Raw genomic sequence first — 17,167 nt, forward strand, 5'->3', positions numbered from 1 at the left:
CAGGACCCAGAAATGGGGGGGATCCCCTCAGTGCCCCCCCCCCAGCACCGGAGAGCAGAGCTGGGCTGCACTTGGGGCTCACCCTGCAGCGCCGGGAGGACCGAAACCCAGGAACACCCACGGGTGGGGGGGGGGGGGGATGGAGGGAGCCGGGACCCCCCCAGGGGTGGTTGGTGGTGATGGGGGGGGGGGTGGTGGTGTCACCCACCTGCAGATGATGATGAAGAACTTGAGGAGGAGCAGCGCCTGCCCCAGGCTGGTCCCACCGCCCTCCTCCCGCGGGAGCTGGGCCACGCATTGCCCCAGCCGCTGGCTCAGCACCTGCAGCACCTCCCGCGGCAGCACCGGGATCTCCGACACCGACTCCTCCGGCCTGCGACGGGGAAAACGGGGGTGGCAGGATGTGACCCCCACCCCCCATAACCCTCCCTCACCATCAAACTCCTTCCAAGCTTCAGACCGGATGGTTTAAAACCACTAAGAGCGGATGAGCTGCTGCGGTAACCCCCAAATTTAGCCATGGGTGTCGGCGTCCCCCCCCATGGGGTGTCACTCCTGCGGCACCCGAGGGTGCCGGGGTGCTCCTCACCTCCTGGGCTCCAGCGAGGGCAGGGCGATGATCTTCTCGAAGTTCATGACGAAGGCTTCCAGCCACTGCTGCAGGTAGGAGAGGTCCTTCTGCAAGGGCAAGGCGGGTCTGGAGCCGCTGGCCAATCAGATCCCACAGGGACCACCGCCCCAAAGGTATCAGCCAATCAGCAGCCAGAGTGGTCAAGCCGCCCCGCCCCAGGAGCTGCCAGTCAATTGGCACCGGGGGCGTGAGCACACCGCTGGGAGCCAATGGGCAACCGAGCAGCACAACCTGTGGAGCTGCTGGCCAATCAGCATCCAGAGTCACACAACCTGTGCAGCTGCTGACCAATCAACACCCAGAGCAACACAACCTGTGGAGCCACTGACCAATCAGCACCCAGAGCAACACAACCTGTGGAGCCACTGACCAATCAGCACCCAGAGCAACACAACCTGTGGAGCTGTTGGCCAATCAGCATCCAGAGCAGCACAACCTGTGGAGCCACTGACCAATCAGCACCCAGAGCAACACAACCTGTGGAGCCACTGACCAATCAGCACCAAGAGCAGCACAACCTGTGGAGCTGTTGGCCAATCAGCATCCAGAGCAGCACAACCTGTGGAGCCACTGACCAATCAGCACCCAGAGCAGCGCAACCTGTGGAGCTGTTGGCCAATCAGCATCCAGAGCAGCACAACCTGTGGAGCCACTGACCAATCAGCACCCAGAGCAGCGCAACCTGTGGAGCCGCTGACCAATCAGCACCCAGAGCAGCGCAACCTGTGGAGCCACTGACCAATCAGCACCCAGAGCAGCACAACCTGTGGAGCTGTTGGCCAATCAGCATCCAGAGCAGCACAACCTGTGGAGCCGCTGACCAATCAGCATCCAGAGCAGCACAACCTGTGCAGCCGCCGACCAATCAGCACCCAGGGCACCTGCCCTTAAAGACTACTGCTGGCCAATCACTTGCACAAAGTAACTCACGCCTGGGACCTGCCAACCAATCAGCACCCAGAGCACCTGCCCCCGCAGGCAGCCGACAGCCAATCAGCAGGCAGAGCGGGGCGCGCGCGGCCGGCACCGCCTGTCACAGCCCCGGGCCCGCGGTTGTGCAACGGCGTCGCCACCCCGGGCGGCCACCGCGCCCCGGGCCCCGCACCCCCGTCCCAGCCGGGGGTCACCCACGGCCCCGAGCACCCCAATACGGCGCCTTGGGGTGACCCACGGCCCTGAGCACCCCATGCGGCACCTTGGGGTGACCCAAATCCCTGAGCACCCCATGAAGAACCTTGGGGTGACCCATGTCCCTGAGCACCCCAATACAGCACCGTGGGGTGACCCAAATCCCTGAGCACCCCATGCAGCACCTTGGGGTGACCCAAATCCCTGAGCACCCCATGAAGAACCTTGGGGTGACCCATGTCCCTGAGCACCCCATGAAGAACCTTGGGGTGACCCATGTCCCTGAGCACCCCAGGAAGAACATTGGGGTCACCCACATCCCTGAGCACCCCAATACGGCGCCTTGGGGTGACCCACGGCCCTGAGCACCCCATGCGGCACCTTGGGGTGACCCAAATCCCTGAGCACCCCATGAAGAACCTTGGGGTGACCCATGTCCCTGAGCACCCCAATACAGCACCGTGGGGTGACCCAAATCCCTGAGCACCCCATGCAGCACCTTGGGGTGACCCAAATCCCTGAGCACCCCATGAAGAACCTTGGGGTGACCCATGTCCCTGAGCACCCCATGAAGAACCTTGGGGTGACCCATGTCCCTGAGCACCCCAGGAAGAACATTGGGGTCACCCACATCCCTGAGCACCCCAATACGGCGCCTTGGGGTGACCCACGGCCCTGAGCACCCCATGCGGCACCTTGGGGTGACCCAAATCCCTGAGCACCCCATGAAGAACCTTGGGGTGACCCATGTCCCTGAGCACCCCAATACAGCACCGTGGGGTGACCCAAATCCCTGAGCACCCCAATGCGGCACCGTGGGGTGACCCAAATCCCTGAGCACCCCATGAAGAACCTTGGGGTGACCCATGTCCCTGAGCACCCCAGGAAGAACCTTGGGGTCACCCCCATCCCTGAGCACCCCATGCAGCACCTTGGGGTGACCCAAATCCCTGAGCACCCCAGGAAGAACCTTGGGGTGACCCAAATCCCTGAGCACTCCATGAAGAACCTTGGGGTCACCCACGTCCCTGCGCACCCCAATATGGCACCTTGGGGTGACCCAAATCCCTGAGCACCCCAATACGGCACCGTGGGGTGACCCAAATCCCTGAGCACTCCATGAAGAACCTTGGGGTGACCCACGTCCCTGAGCACCCCAACACAGCACCTTGGGGTGACCCACCTCCCTGAGCACCCCAATACGGCGCCGTGGGGTCACCCACGTCCCAGAGCACCCCATGAAGAACCTTGGGGTCACCCAAATCCCTGCGCACCCCAATAGGGCACCTTGGGGTGACCCAAATCCCTGAGCACCCCACGCAGCACCTTGGGGTGACCCACATCCCTGAGCACCCCAATACGGTGCCGTGGGGTGACCCAAATCCCTGAGCACCCCACGCAGCACCTTGGGGTCACCCACATCCCCGAGCCCCCAAACGCAGCGCCCTAGGGTGTCCCCAGCCCGGGCAGGGACCGTCCCCCCGTGGGGACACCCCGCTCCCCACAGGGACCTGCCCCCCATCCCCAACCCCCGGGGACACGGGGGGGCCCGATCGCTCCCCCAGGCCCCCACAGCCCCGCCGCAAGGCGGGGCCCCCCGAGGGGACCTCTCGCCAGCATCCCCCCAAAACCCACCCCCGCCCACCCCGCTCCCCCCTCAGCACCCCCCAAGTGCCCCCCCAAGCCGCCGCCGTCCCCGTGTCACCCATTTCCCCCCCCAAAACCCGCTCCCCCCCATTTACCGCGGGTGCTGCTTGACCGCAAGCACCAGCATCCGGTGGGGCGACTTGGGGGGGGGGGTGTCCCCCCATGTCCCCCTCCCCAGACCCCCCGTTACCTGGCCGGCGGGGTGACCGTCGCCATCCATGACCCCGGTGCACGGCGAGCCGCGCCGGCGCAGCCGGGACAGGACGGGACGGGGGGGGACGTTGTTGTTATTTTACGTCCCCCCCCTTTCTCACCGCCGCCTCGCTTCGCTCTTGTGCAAAGCGACCGAAAAAAAAAAAAAAAAAAAACCACCCAAAAACCAGAGCGTCAGGAAATGCCAAGTCACCCGCCGCCCCAACGGCGTTTCCTCTCACCGCGCCTGGCCGCCCGGCAGCGTTTCGGGGTGCCGGGGTGCCGCCGGTCGCCCCCAGCCCCGCGCGCCCACCCAGCGGCTCTGGGATGCGCCAGGGATGCGGTCAAGGTGATGGCGGTGGCCACGGGGCAAGGCGGGACGATGGGCATCGCCGCCGGCACGCGGCACAGCGCGGACACGACGCTCCGGCCCGGTTGGTTTCAAACGCCCCGGATAACCGGATCGCGCTGAAAACATGAACCAAATCTTGCCGTCGCCCCCGCCGCCACGGGGGCGACCGAAGCCGGGGTGCGTTGAGTTTGTCGGTTCTCACCATCCCTCCTCCCCACCCGACCTTCCTCCTTGCACCCACCCGCTGCTGGCGGCCCATCCCGGCGTGGCGCTCACCGGGCCGGTGCCGGTGGCCGCCCCCGCCGGTGCCCGTCCCAGCCGGTTGCCGGCTGGCAGAGCCTGTTGGGTGGCTTCTGGGCTCAGCCGGCGCGGTGCTGCCTGGGAACGTTGTGCCAGCACCTCCGTCCCCCGCCGGCGCTGCCGAGAGCTCCGGACCCCCCCCCAAAAGCGATGGTGGCAAAGCCACCAGGTTGTCACCTCCCCGCCGTTGAGTCCCACGGCGTGACGCCGAGGGTCCCGGCAGCGGGACCCCACCGGGGTCCCTGCCACCCCCCCGCCCCCCAGCTGGTGTGGGACAACATGGCCGGCACCGTGCCTGCCACGGCACGGCCACCCCGTGGGACACCCCTGGGGACATCCCTGTCCCCTGCCAGCGCCGGCGGTGCGGTGACACGAGCTCGGCCCTGTTTTAAAGCCACGAGAGAGAACGCATCCGCTCCCGGTGCGCAGCCCTCATCAGATCTCACCGTCTGGGGAGGGGGACGATGACGGGGGACGCCGCCATGGAGGTGACACTCAGACCGGTGGCATCACCCGCTGCCCTGGCTTCAAGCCTCAAAAGAAGCCCGGTAGCGGGACGGCAGAGGGTTAACGCAGGCCAGGGACGCGTCCCGGCAGCCGCGTCCCCACCGGCGATGGCACCGTGGCGGAGGCCAGCGCGGTTTTGCAGCGTGACCCAGCTAGGGAGGTGACACCGAGGTCCTGCCTCGGCCCCGGTGTCTCTCGGAGGTGGCATGGCCACCCCGTCGGCGTGGCACGGCGAGCAGGCACACCCCGCCGGCGTGACACGCTCACCGTGCAAGGCCGCGCACCCGGACGGCGCGGCACGTGTCGCCGGGAGCACGCAGCCCGGCGCCGCAGCACGTGTCCCCAAGGGCGCGCGCGCACACTGATGGCGCGGGACGTGTCCCCGTGCGAGCGTGCACGCCCCGACGGCGACGCGTGCACCCCCGTGCAAGCTTGCACGCCCCGACGGCGTGGCACGCGTCCCCGTATGACCACGCGCACCGTGACGGCGTGGCACGTACGACCACGCGCATCCCAACGGGGTGGCACGCGTCCCCTGTGCCACCACGCACGCAAACCAGCACGGCACCTGTCCCCGTACCGCCACGCGCAGCCCCGCGGCGCGGCGCCTGTCCCGGTGCGAGCGTGAACACCCCAGCGGCGTGGCACGCGTCCCCGTACGACCGCGCACACCTGGTGGCGTGGCACGCGTGCTTTGCACGAGCTCGCCCACCTTGACGGCATGGCGCGTGTCCCTCTACGGCCACGTGCACCCGATGGCGCGGCACGTGTCCCCTGTACGAGCGCGTGCACCCCGGCGGCGTGGCATGTGTCCCCGTACAACTATGCACGCCCCAACAGCGTGGCACGTGTCCCCGTACGACCACGGCCACCTTGATGGCACGGCACGTGTCCCCTGTATGATGAGCAGGTACGCCCCAACGGCGTCACATGTGTCCCCATACCACCACGGCCACCTTGACGGCACGGCACCTGTCCCCTGTATGAGCACGTACACCCCAACGGCGTCACACGTGTCCCCGTACAATGGCGTGGCACGTGTCCCCATAGAACCACAGACACCTCCACGGCATGGCATGTGTCCCATACGACCACGGCCACCTCCACGGCACGGCACAGGTCCCCATACAACCACAGACACCTTGACAGCACGGCACGTGTTCCCATACGACCACGGCCACCTCCACGGCATGGCACAGCATGGCATGTGTCCCCATAGAACCACGGCCACCTCCATGGCATGGCACAGGTCCCCATACGACCACGGTCACCTCCACGGCGTGGCACATGTCCCCATACGACCACGGCCACCTCCATGGCATGGCACAGGTCCCCATACGACCACGGTCACCTCCATGGTGTGGCACATGTCCCCATACAATCACAGCCACCTCCACGGCGTGGCACGTGTCCCCATACAACCACGGCCACCTCCACGGCACGGCACAGGTCCCCATAGGACCATGGCCACCTCCATGGTGTGGCACATGTCCCCATACAACCACATCCACCTCCACGGCATGGCACAGGTCCCCATACGACCACGGCCACCTCCATGGTGTGGCACATGTCCCCATACAATCACAGCCACCTCCACGGCATGGCACGTGTCCCCATACAACCACGGCCACCTCCACGGCATGGCACAGGTCCCCATAGGACCATGGCCACCTCCATGGTGTGGCACATGTCCCCATACAACCACATCCACCTCCACGGCATGGCACAGGTCCCCATACGACCACGGTCACCTCCACGGCGTGGCACAGGTCCCCATACGACCACGGCCACCTCCATGGCATGGCACGTGTCCCCATAGGACCATGGCCACCTCCACGGTGTGGCACATGTCCCCATACAACCACATCCACCTCCATGGCACGGCACAGGTCCCCATACGACCACGGCCACCTCCACGGCACGGCACGTGTCCCCATACGACCACGCACGCCTGACGGCGCAGCGCCTGTCCCTCCGCGAGCGCGAACACCGAAACGGTGCGGCCCGTGTCCCCGTACCACCGTGCCCGCCCGACGGCACGGCACGTGTCCCTTCTCCAAGCCCCCCAGGGCCCGTCCCACCAAAGCCGTTTCTCCCCGGCATCCCGCAGCGAGGGTTTAGGGTCTCTTCCCACCCCTCTCCATCCCCGGCGGCGAGTAACCCCAACCCCAACCGCGGTGCCGGCACCACCGGCTGCCGGCCGGGAACGGTTCCCCGTCCTCCCCACGGATCCGGGGCCATCTCCCGGCACCTGCTTCCACGATTTAATGATTTATTTTGTTTTTTTTTTTTTTTTTTTATGTCGTGCCGGAGCCAAAATGGGCCCGGGGTCATTTGGGGGTGGCAGCACCCGTCGCCGAGGGGACCCTGAAGATGCTTCAACCCCTTTTCCAGGGACTGAGCAAAGAGTGGGGGGGCGCGGGGGCTTTGTTTTGGGGTACGGAAGAGCCGGCGGGTGCCAGGGGACGTCGCGGGGCTGGACGAGGTGACAGACGCACCGGCGGTCCCCAAACCCAGCTGCAACCGGGGTCTCCGTCCCTCCCGGCGTTCCCGGCCGCGTGCCGGGGACACAGCGGGGTTTTGGGGTAGAAATAACGCCCTGCACCCCAAAAACATGGCTGGTCACCCCGACCCGCAGGAGGTGGGGGTGACATGGCGGGGGGGGGGGGGGGGGGCTCCTCTCCTCCAGGATCCGGCCTCCGCAAGCGGGGAGAATTCCGGAGAAAAAGTGCCAGGGACTCTCGGGGGGGTGACGGGGGGGTCCCCGCACGCTGCCGGTTGGGGACCCCCCCACTCCCCGAGGACCCCCCGGCCATGGGACGTGGTGGAGCGGAGGGAAATAGGATGCGGTGGGGGGAGGGGGGGTGGTGACAAGGGGGGGGTTGTGGTGACAAAGGGGGGGTGGGGGGGTCCCCCTAAGCAGGACAAACCCCCCCCCCCCCCCCCCAGGTCACTCCTGACGCTGCTCTAATGTCACCGCGGCCGCCGGGCGGGGGCGCAGGGACCCGCGGGGTGCAGGGGGACCCCCCCCCCCAAAAAACCCCCTCCCGGCTGGGTGTAAGGGGGGGTGTGGACCCCCCCAGCCCGGCCCCCCCAGGAGAGGTGGGAAGGGGGGGTGCGGGGGGATGCGGTGCCCCCCCAGGGAGGGGAGCATGGGGGGGGGGGTGTCGCGGACTTTGGGGTGCGGTGCCCCCCAAGGGGGTCACACGGTGGGGGGGGGTGGTGTCGCGGAGCGCAGGTTGCGGCAGTGGGGTGCAAGGGGGGATGCGGTGCCCCCCAAATGGGGGGGTGGGGGGGATGTAGCAGCGGGGTGCTCCCCCCCCAAATAGGGACCCCCCCCCCTCCCCTTTCAGGCTTGAGGTGCAGGCAGGGGGGTGCGGGCAGGGCTCATAGCCCCCCCCCCCGAGAGGAGGGGATGCAGGCAGCGGGGCTGATGGGGGGTAAAGGGGTGCTGCCCCCCCCCCTTTTTCTTTTTTTTTGGGGGGGGGGGTCTCCGGTGCCGCCCTCACCTTGGCGAAGTAGAGCATCCAAAGCTCGTAGAGCCGCTCCCGGGAAGCCATGCCGGGCCGGCACGGCTCGGTACGGCACGGCACGGCGGGCAGCTCCTCCCCCCCCACCGCTGGGCCCTCCCCCAGGTACGGGGGGGGCGGTGACAGCCCCCCCCCCCCCCCCCCGGTACCGGGTACCTGCTGTTGGGGGGGGGACGTACTCCTCCCACCCCGCTTTTTACCTTCCACCCCCGGCAGCCCTTTGGGCTGCCGGGGGTGGAAGGTAAAAAGCGGGGTGGGGAAGGTAAAATGTCCCCCCCCAAATAATTATCTCCCTCCCCCCCCCCCCCCCCCCCCAATTAAACCAGCTGAGCCATGCGCGCCCTGGGAGGGCGGGGGAATAAGCCTGGCCGGCCAGTAGGAGGAAGATTTGGGGTTATTTTACCTTTTTAAAATGTTTTAAAATTTATTTTAAATTTTTTTTATAGCCCCCCCGCTCCCATTTGACACCCCCCCCCCCCCCCCGGGTTGCGCCCCTCCCGCCCCGCGGTTTGCCCATCGATGCGTTCGGCGCTCGATGGGTTGCACCTGCACCGCGCTCGATGGGTTGGATCTGCTCCGCGGTCGATGGGTTGCACCTGTTCCGCATGCGCGCTGAGGGTTGTACGGAGCGTGAGGAGAAGGAGGAAGATGGCGGCGCCCGGTGGCGGAGTGGAAGCGGAGGAGCCGGCGGCTGGCCCGGCTTTAGGGAGGCTGGAGGAGGAGGCACGGCGGCGGCGGGAGAGGTTGCGGGCCTTGCGGCAGCGTACGCTTCAGGTCGGTAGGGGCATGGCGGTGTGGGGGGGCTGAGGTGGGCGGTAGAGGGGTATGAGGGTCTGGAGTGGGCCGTGGGGTCTGAGATGGGCCTGAGGATGTTGGGGGAGACCACAGAGGGTCTGGAGATGTGGGGGGCAGCGGGTCTGAGGTGGGCCTGGGGTTTTGGGGAGAGGGAGAGGGTCTGGGTTGGGCTTGGGGATTTGGGAGGTGGCAGAGAGGGTCTGGCGTGGGCCTGGGGATGTTGGGGGGGGGGGGTCAGAGGGTCTCGGCTGGGTCTGCGGTTATTGGGGATATGGGGGACAGAGAACCTGGACGAGAAGTTATAGGTGTAGGAGAGACTGGGGAGCGGAGGGGGCTGGGGATATTGGGGGGCCGTGGATGGGGGGGGATAGGGTTAGGAGAAGCTGGGGGACAGGAGTGTGGGGTGGGCCGGGGGGTGCAGTGGGGTGGGGGCTGTGGGGTAGGAGGACCAGGAGAAGGGACAGCGGGTAGTGAGGCCCAGAGACAGAGAGAGAGGTTGGAGGGGGGTCCTGGGGGTAGGGAGGGGTCTGGGGCAGAAGGTAGGGGGTAAAGGGGGAGTTTGGGGGGTCTGGGAGGGACAGGAGGGTCTGAGGGTAGGGAGATGGTGGTGAGGGTGAGGTGGGGGTTCAGGGGTGCTTGCGGAAGGCTGAGGGGTCTGGGGCCACCAGGCTGGTGGGGCTGAGCAGGGAGCGGTGCTGGGCACAGCGAGGGGTTCAGGTTAGGGGGCAAGGGGCAAGGATGGCTGGTGTTGGGGGACGTGGTGGGGTGGGCGGGAGAGACATGGATGTGGGGAAGCAATGGTGAGGGGTCTGTGGGGTGGGAGAGAGGAAAAGCAGAGAGGAGTGGGGCAGAGGGGGTCCCCCACTGTGGGGAAGGGGATGTGGGGTAAGAGGGACGCAAGAAAAGGCAGGGGTGCAAGCGCTTCGGGATTTGTGCGATGCCCCAGTGACGGTACTGGGTCTCCTTGGTCCTATCTGCGGGGTCCGTGCTGGCTCCGTAAGACCCCGTGGCCTGTCTGGCCTTGGGCTTCCTCTTGCTTTTCTGTTCTGCCTCTGCCGTGATGTCCCCGGTCTTTGCTGTAAAGCCCCCTCGTGTGATTAAGGCTCTTGATTTTTTCCACATTATCTCCCCACTTCTCTGTGTTTGCATCACGTCTGAAATCTGGGCCGCAACCTGGGTTTTGTAGTGGGGATGAAAACAGAGATTCACCCTGGGGTTAATTAATAACATGTTACAGTTCTTGGCACTTTCTGGGCCTTAAACTTCTTTTCCGTAGAGACGTCGAGACCCGATTGCCTTTAGCGCAGGCTTGAGGATACTGAGGAACCAGTTGTGTTGCCTGACCAAAGCCAGGACCAAGCAGGTCCATAAATTGGGATTTTCTTCTCGGATGTGCGCACTGTGGATGGTGTGGCAGGCTCCTAGCTCAGCCTTGGGGGAATTCACGGTGGTTATTGTAAATCTGTGTTGTACAAAGTGCTGCTGGCAGCAAAATATCCAGGATTGGTTCTTAAGGAATTTATCTGAAAAGTTTTGTGATGGGTTGAATCCCCACCCAAAAAACTCCAGTTATTTTACCTGGCTGTCCTTGTTGCCTCCGCAAATGCTGAGCTCAGGATATTAAAATAGAGATTTTATTTATTTATTTTTTTTTCAATTGAGGGTGAAAGAAGGCTGGAGTAAACTTGAGAAACTTGGCAATTAATACCTCGGCAACGCCTACTGAGGAGGGCAGCCGCGCTCCAGCAAGTCTTGGCACGTCCTGGCATTGCTTAATTCTCCTCTTTTGGGCTAGTAAGGCGGGACTAGCTCTGCTCCCCTTCTGCCATGTCGTCTTGAATTTGTTGATCCAGGTTAGTACGGTCCAGTAACGTGGGAAGATGTCCTGTCCCTCCACTGAGACACCTTCTCTTGGGGTTATTAACAGGAGCCGTGACGTTGGTGGGCAGGTCAAGCACATTCTGCTGCGTCTCTTGCCTTGAGACCTTTGTTATTATCGGAGAGCTGAGTTTTCTGAAAGGGGAACGTGGGATACAGCCCTGTGCCCAGCCTTATCGAGCAGAAAAGCTGTTGAAAAGAAAAGCTTTTTCCAAAAGAAAAGCTCTTTTTTCTTTTCTGTCCTATCTGGCAAATTCAGATGGAGCGAGACGGAGCGGTTGTGGAGGGTGTAGCACATGGGGTGGTGTTCTCATCTGCTTTATTGCTGTGGTTTTTTAAATTCTGGGTGAGATTTTCTGACTCGGTCCCTGCGAGGGCTAAAGGTGTTCTTACTTCTTTTCCATGAGTAGTATCTCATGCGCAGTACTGGTGTACTGTGCCTTCGAGGGTAATGCCTGGTAGTCCATGATGGCTCCTGGTAGACCTGTCCTGGTAAGTTTGTCCAAGCCTTTCTAAATCTCTTTTTACTTTTGGCTTTTGCAGTCTCCTGAGACAAAATTCCACTGTTTAATGACAAAAATACCTCCTTTGGCTTTAAACCCATTAAATGAAAGTTGCCTTGGGTGCTCTCTCACACAGCCCTTGAGAAACACAAAATAATTGTTCCCCGTTTGTGTTTATGATTTTATAGCGCGCTTGGTCTCTCTTCCAGATTCAAGCTGTGGTCAGCGAAGCCTGTCTTTGTATACAAATATCTCTGAATCGTCTCCGTGGCTTTCCCTGGTACCTCCCTGAGTGCTGGGATGCCCTTTTGCCGAGAGGGGATCTGGGACTGCGTGCTTGGCTCGGGATGTGGGGCACCCCTGGGCTTACAGCGCTGGCACACGATTTCCTGTTGCGTTTTTTTTTTTTTCCTATATTCTCACTTTGGCCACACGAGTCTGTCTTCAATTGTCAAAGCTAGACTACTTTTTCCAGTCCTATCAGTCTCAACCGAGACCTTTCCCCAGCAGCAGAGCTCATCGGGACCCCATTCCCTGTGCACGTGTAACCAGAATTATTTCCCCACCCCATGTGCGTTGCTTTACATCAGGCTCTGAATTACACCTCTTGTCTCGTTGCTCGGTTAGACGTGATTTTACAACCCTTCTGCCAGCCGCTGTTGGATTTCCTTGTGAGTGATCTCGCCTGCCAACGCTGTCATCTAACTAGCCAGGTCTTTCCCAAGTCTTTTGCGGTGCTTGCAACAGCCCAAACCTTGGCAGAAGGTGTGGGGAATAGAGAAGAAGAGGGGACCTGCCGATCCTCGCCTGCTGCTGTGAAAAGCCACTGCTGGGGTTTGCAGGTGCCGTGCTTTCTGCTGTCTTTCTGCACGTTTAGGGAACGGGTACTTAAGATCCGACAAGGAGCCTCCTTCAGTTCGGGACTTCTCCGCAAATTACACCACGCGCTCAGTTTTTGCGGGAAGGCGAGGCTTTTCCCAATCAGTGAGGAAACGAGTGAGGTAATACCCAGACATACAAAAACTCAACGGATGATCTCGTGCCTTCTGCTGTGCTTACCCGCCCTGTTGCACTGCCTTTTATTAATCGATAGCGAATGGGGGTTTCTGCTCAATAAAAAGTGTATTTGAGTTCTGGGCGTAATTTACGTTTGAGAAATGCCAGTCACCACTTGCTTATACAAATATGCTTAAAATAGTATGCAGGCTGATGTTGGATTCCTAACCTCAATGGCCTTGGCATCAGCGGAGGTTGCAATGTCAAGGATCAGGTATGGTATCAGAGAGGCCATTTCCTTCCTAAATATGAAGAAAATCGTCTTTCAGCAGCAAACAATCAAACTGTGGACTCTGACTTGTTGGCATACTGAGTATTGCTTCCTGTTCTGGCAAAAAATACAGCTTTGAATTGTGTAACTGTAATCTTAGTTTGCAAGCTTTCCTCTCTTCTTTTTTGTCCCCCCTCCCGAGAAAATCAAATCAAAATACCTTGCAGCAGTTGCTTACTAAGCTTACAAGCCCTGAGGGTTGCTGCACAGCCTGCTCTGTCGTGGCTGCTCGCCTTTGAATTGCCGGCGCGTAGCTGAAACACCCGAACCCCAGCTTTTAGTCTGACCCACTCAGGCTTCGCTTGGTGCTTCTGAGGAACTGCGGCGTCAGGTTATTATTCGAGACCGTTTTTACTTCCTTGGGATAAGTCTGATCCGTGCAGGCTCAGCCAGGATGGTGGGTTTTTTGCTTTGTATGAGTGTTGTTAACCATTTCTGTGAGACCTGCAAATTGAAAGATCATCTCTCCCTGTTTTATACCCCCTAAAAATCTCAAACCAAGGAAAGCGAATCTGGAAAAAAACTCAGAGTATCCTGTTATCTAGAAGCCATTGGAGAGTCAAATAAAAAGGTGGTGGGAGCAGCCTCGAAGGTAAGCTTTCTGCTAGAGAACGCAGGAGAGGAAACACGCAGGGAAGTACCGTAGTCTTTAACGGGGCTGTGCACATTTTCTGCCAGCTTATGACATTTTAAAAAAAAAAAAAATCTTTCTGAAGCTGGTCGCTTATATAACTGGCGTTTAGCTCATGTTTTCACTGCCACGTTCAATTAACAGGAAAACCCCACCAAGTTTTTGCAGGGAGCCTTGCGAAAGGTCACGCAGTGATGTAGGTCTTTTCAAGTTTAAGGTTGTTTTTTTTTTCTTGTTTTGTTTTAAGTAGCAAACGATTCCAGCTCCTGAGGTCCTGCCGTGGGGGAAAGCGGGGCCAGCCTTCTCCTAAATACACTGTACCGTGTATTGCAGACCTCTCCTGAAGGAAGGCATTTGTGGGCTTAAGGGCTGAAGAACGGGATTCTTCATATGGGTTTTATTTTTCAAAGGACTGAGTACAGACAGTAAAAGCTGCGTGAGTGTTGAACTGGTCCGTAGCGCTCTCTCTGCCCAAGGCTCGTTGTGCTGATGCTAATGATGGCGCTGAGGCTTTCTCCTTGCAGTGTTGGTGCGATAAAGCCCCAATTATCTGCTATGTCTTTTTTTTTCCGTGCCTAATGGCTGAAAATCAGATTAAAACATTCTGTTTGCATTTCTCAGGAACTTTTTTTTTTAGCTGAAGAAAAACTTTTGCTCAATTTAAGCTTTAGCTTAGCACGACTGCAGTGTCTGTAGTTTAACTGTTCCTGACTATTGCCTACCTATACATTTTGAAGCAAAATGGGAGGGCAAGGTCTCCTGAATCTGTTTGATGCTCCCTGGCTGGAGGTGACTTCGTGTTTGCACACACCAAGGTCCTGCAAGCACTTGCCAGAGCAAGCTGGAGCAGTTTGACCAGCAGCGAGATATGCAAAACTATGGGTATTTTCAGGATGGAGACCTTACTGGCTGAGTTTTAATAGCACTTCGCAATTTTCCAGATTAAAAAAGGAACGCAGCGGCGTGGCGCTTCCCGTGAAAAGCTGAAAGCACTTGCACCACCTCGACTATAAAATTATTGTGCTCCAGATCGGATTGAAGCTTTTGGGGGGCTTTGTCTGCTTAATGGAGGGTTCAGTCCAAAATGGTGTTTGGAGCAGAAAGCGAGTCCTTGTCCTAGAGAAGAAGTCACGAGATAGCTCTGTTGATCGCTGCTGGCTGGTATAAGGGGAGCTGTCGTCCCTGCCTATCTGAAAACTTGAATTTTGTTGCAGGTCCTCTCCTTAATACACAAGAAGCCGTATTTCCATAACCACAGCTTTCTGCTGAGCAAGTTGATAATTAACTGTGGTTACTTGTATTTATGAAATGCTTGTCTGCAGGTTGCCCTTGAAACCGGTTCTCTGATGCATTCACATCTGCCCGGTTTGGAGTTAGACAAAGTCTTTGCTTGGGCTCGGTGTGTACCGCAGTTTCTCCTTTCTTCGAATCCCGTTAAAATCACCACGTAATGTCAGTTCTTCCAGCAGGCACGTCCTGTGATGTGTCTGTAAGCACCTTGTAAATCGGAGCTTGCATCTTAAAAATATTGAGGTCTGCAAAAGCTGAGCTGCTTTGGGAATCCATTCATGATAAGGAAAACTGTGCTGGTAAAAAAGGGTGGGAGAGGGGAGGGTCACGAGCCCTTTAGTTGGTTTAGGTATCCCAATATAGCGTGTGTGTCATCCACAAATGCTTTTGGCTTAGGGAAGAATTTTATTTTAGTTAAAAATATGTGTATATATATATATGTAGTAAAGGATTTGATAGGCTTTTCCTCTGGATAGCACCAGAGAAGCGAAGAAGTAGTGAAATAAAGAAGTACGTACGTTATCTTTCTTGCAAGGAGCTAAGTACTTTTCCCACAGCTACTTATTTTTAGCAATAGATATCCAAATAGAGGAACTGTCGTCTCGGATGCTGCTTGTAACCTGGGTCTGCTCCTTTGATCCAGCTGTTGAAATAATCTTGTGTGTGGCTGCTATTGAAATGAGAGGAAATACTTCATGGCTGCCGGTGGCGTGACGGGGCTGTGGCACGGTGCTGCTGGGTTAATTTGGATGACAGGGGAAAGGAGGGTGTTCAGAGGAAACTTCCCAATTTTGGCTTTGTGAGACTGCGAGCGGAGAGGTTTAAGGCGTGCTGGGTCACGCTGTCGTACGCTGAATGCAATTACAGTGTTGAGAGGAGCTTTGGATCCACTTCTTCCCTTTCCCTGCCGGTTTCTAGGGTTTCAGGGTGATTTCTTTCCCTTGTTTCTAAAATACAGCTCGCAGCCCCTGTAAAGACGAAGAGGCAGCAAAGTCCACCGCGTGCGGGGAGGATTTGGATGGCAGTAGGTTGGAGAGGGAAGGGCAGCTGGCAGCGTCGGACTCATCTGATGGAGCAGCTCTGCGCTAGGAAGACACGTGTAGCAATCCTTTTCTGTTTCGTTTGGCTCTGTGGTGGGCTGCTCTGTCCTGTCTGAGGCTCAGCAGTTCAGGAAGGATGGGCCAGCGTGGCAAGGAGATGTGGCAGAGTGGGAAAGGATGACCTGTGGGGAGATGTAAAGCAAATTGGACTGATTAAATGGAAGGCAGAGATAGGGGCATGATAAGCACCAGAAGTCCTCAACGCTAGTCCCGTTTGAGCCGTGACATCCTTTCCTCTCCTGCATGGCTGTCACCTCCCCGTCCCTCACCCACTGCACGTGCTTCTGAACTGTCAGGGCTGCTCCCGGGATGTTTGGGTTGCTGTTCCTTAGGCCAAGGCTAGTACAAGCAGATGCTTTAGGCAGAGCCAGCTTGTCTTAGACCCTCTTTTTCATATTGCTTTTTGCCATTCGCAGCAGGCACCGTTGGTGCTTTGTCAGAGTGCCAGTGGAGCAGCTCAGCAGAAGCTGGTACTTGGAGGCAAAATCTTTGAAAAGACCATGCGGATGTTTTCCCTCTTTTTTTAGTATGAAACCACAGTGATCTAATAAATCCTGTCGGGAGCCCCATGCCTATCTTGTAAATAGAGGGTTAACTTTCCTAGGAGAAACCAGCAAAAAGTTTGAGGTCTGATTTTCCTGATGCTCATTAATCTTGACTTACTTTTGCATCGCCATGGTAATGGACAGAGGGTTTTTACATAATTTTTCTCTTTTCATCTCTACCCATAAAAAAAGATTAAGCGCTCCTTTTCAACCCAAACTAGACAGTGCTAAAACCTTGGCTCCTTTAATCTACCGCTCGGTAGTCCCAGCTGTGCTGTCTGGGTTGCCTTTTTGCTGGAGCTTTTGAACGGGCTCCCTGGAAATAATAAGTGCCATGAAGCTTCTTTTCATCTGTCGCTGATAGCATGCCCGTGCCGAAGGAGCAGGAGCTCCAAAGGGTAACGCAGAGTCAGAGGGATGAGCTGTGGTAGCGACAGGAGATACGGATGCTGTGTGAGCTCTCCGTTGGGGAAATCTTGTTTAACCTTCAAATTGATAAACTTGTCTCTATAACTACTTGTTCTTTAGGTTATTTAAATTACCTGTTGTGGGTAGCTTTTTATTTTTTTAACAGAGAAACTCTGTTTTCCCAAGGATGCCAGGCTGGTGGGATTGCGTCTCTCCTCCCTGGCCTCGTTGCTGGCCTCGTTGACCGGTTTCGTGCCGGAGTGATGGAGGGTGGGCACTCTGTAGCTACGAGGCCCCTATGAGCTTCAGGAAAAGATGCTGGATATAGAAGGAGGCTTTTTTTTACCACCCTACTGAAAGATTCAGTGTGAGCTCAGCTGTTACCAGCTATCAGGGAACCAAT

At 58.6% G+C, this 17,167-nt stretch overlaps 2 protein-coding genes across 2 annotated transcripts in view; one reads left to right on the forward strand and one right to left on the reverse strand.

The window, feature by feature from the left end:
* The window catches only part of NBEAL2 (neurobeachin like 2), a 32,669-nt gene extending 24,285 nt beyond the window's left edge, over window positions 1-8,384 (reverse strand). Inside the window, exons 1-3 of the mRNA XM_075492068.1 lie at window positions 8,267-8,384; window positions 590-678; window positions 209-373 (exon numbers count right to left, since the gene is read on the reverse strand). Coding sequence (XP_075348183.1) covers window positions 209-373; window positions 590-678; window positions 8,267-8,317 — 305 coding nt within the window. The 5' untranslated portion in view covers window positions 8,318-8,384. The remainder of the gene's footprint in view (window positions 1-208; window positions 374-589; window positions 679-8,266) is intronic.
* A 473-nt stretch (window positions 8,385-8,857) lies between these two features.
* The window catches only part of CCDC12 (coiled-coil domain containing 12), a 41,760-nt gene continuing 33,450 nt past the window's right edge, over window positions 8,858-17,167 (forward strand). Inside the window, exon 1 of the mRNA XM_075492194.1 lies at window positions 8,858-9,061. Coding sequence (XP_075348309.1) covers window positions 8,873-9,061 — 189 coding nt within the window. The 5' untranslated portion in view covers window positions 8,858-8,872. The remainder of the gene's footprint in view (window positions 9,062-17,167) is intronic.

Source organism: Mycteria americana, chromosome 2 (assembly GCF_035582795.1).
Source record: "Mycteria americana isolate JAX WOST 10 ecotype Jacksonville Zoo and Gardens chromosome 2, USCA_MyAme_1.0, whole genome shotgun sequence".
NCBI lineage: Eukaryota > Metazoa > Chordata > Aves > Ciconiiformes > Ciconiidae > Mycteria > Mycteria americana.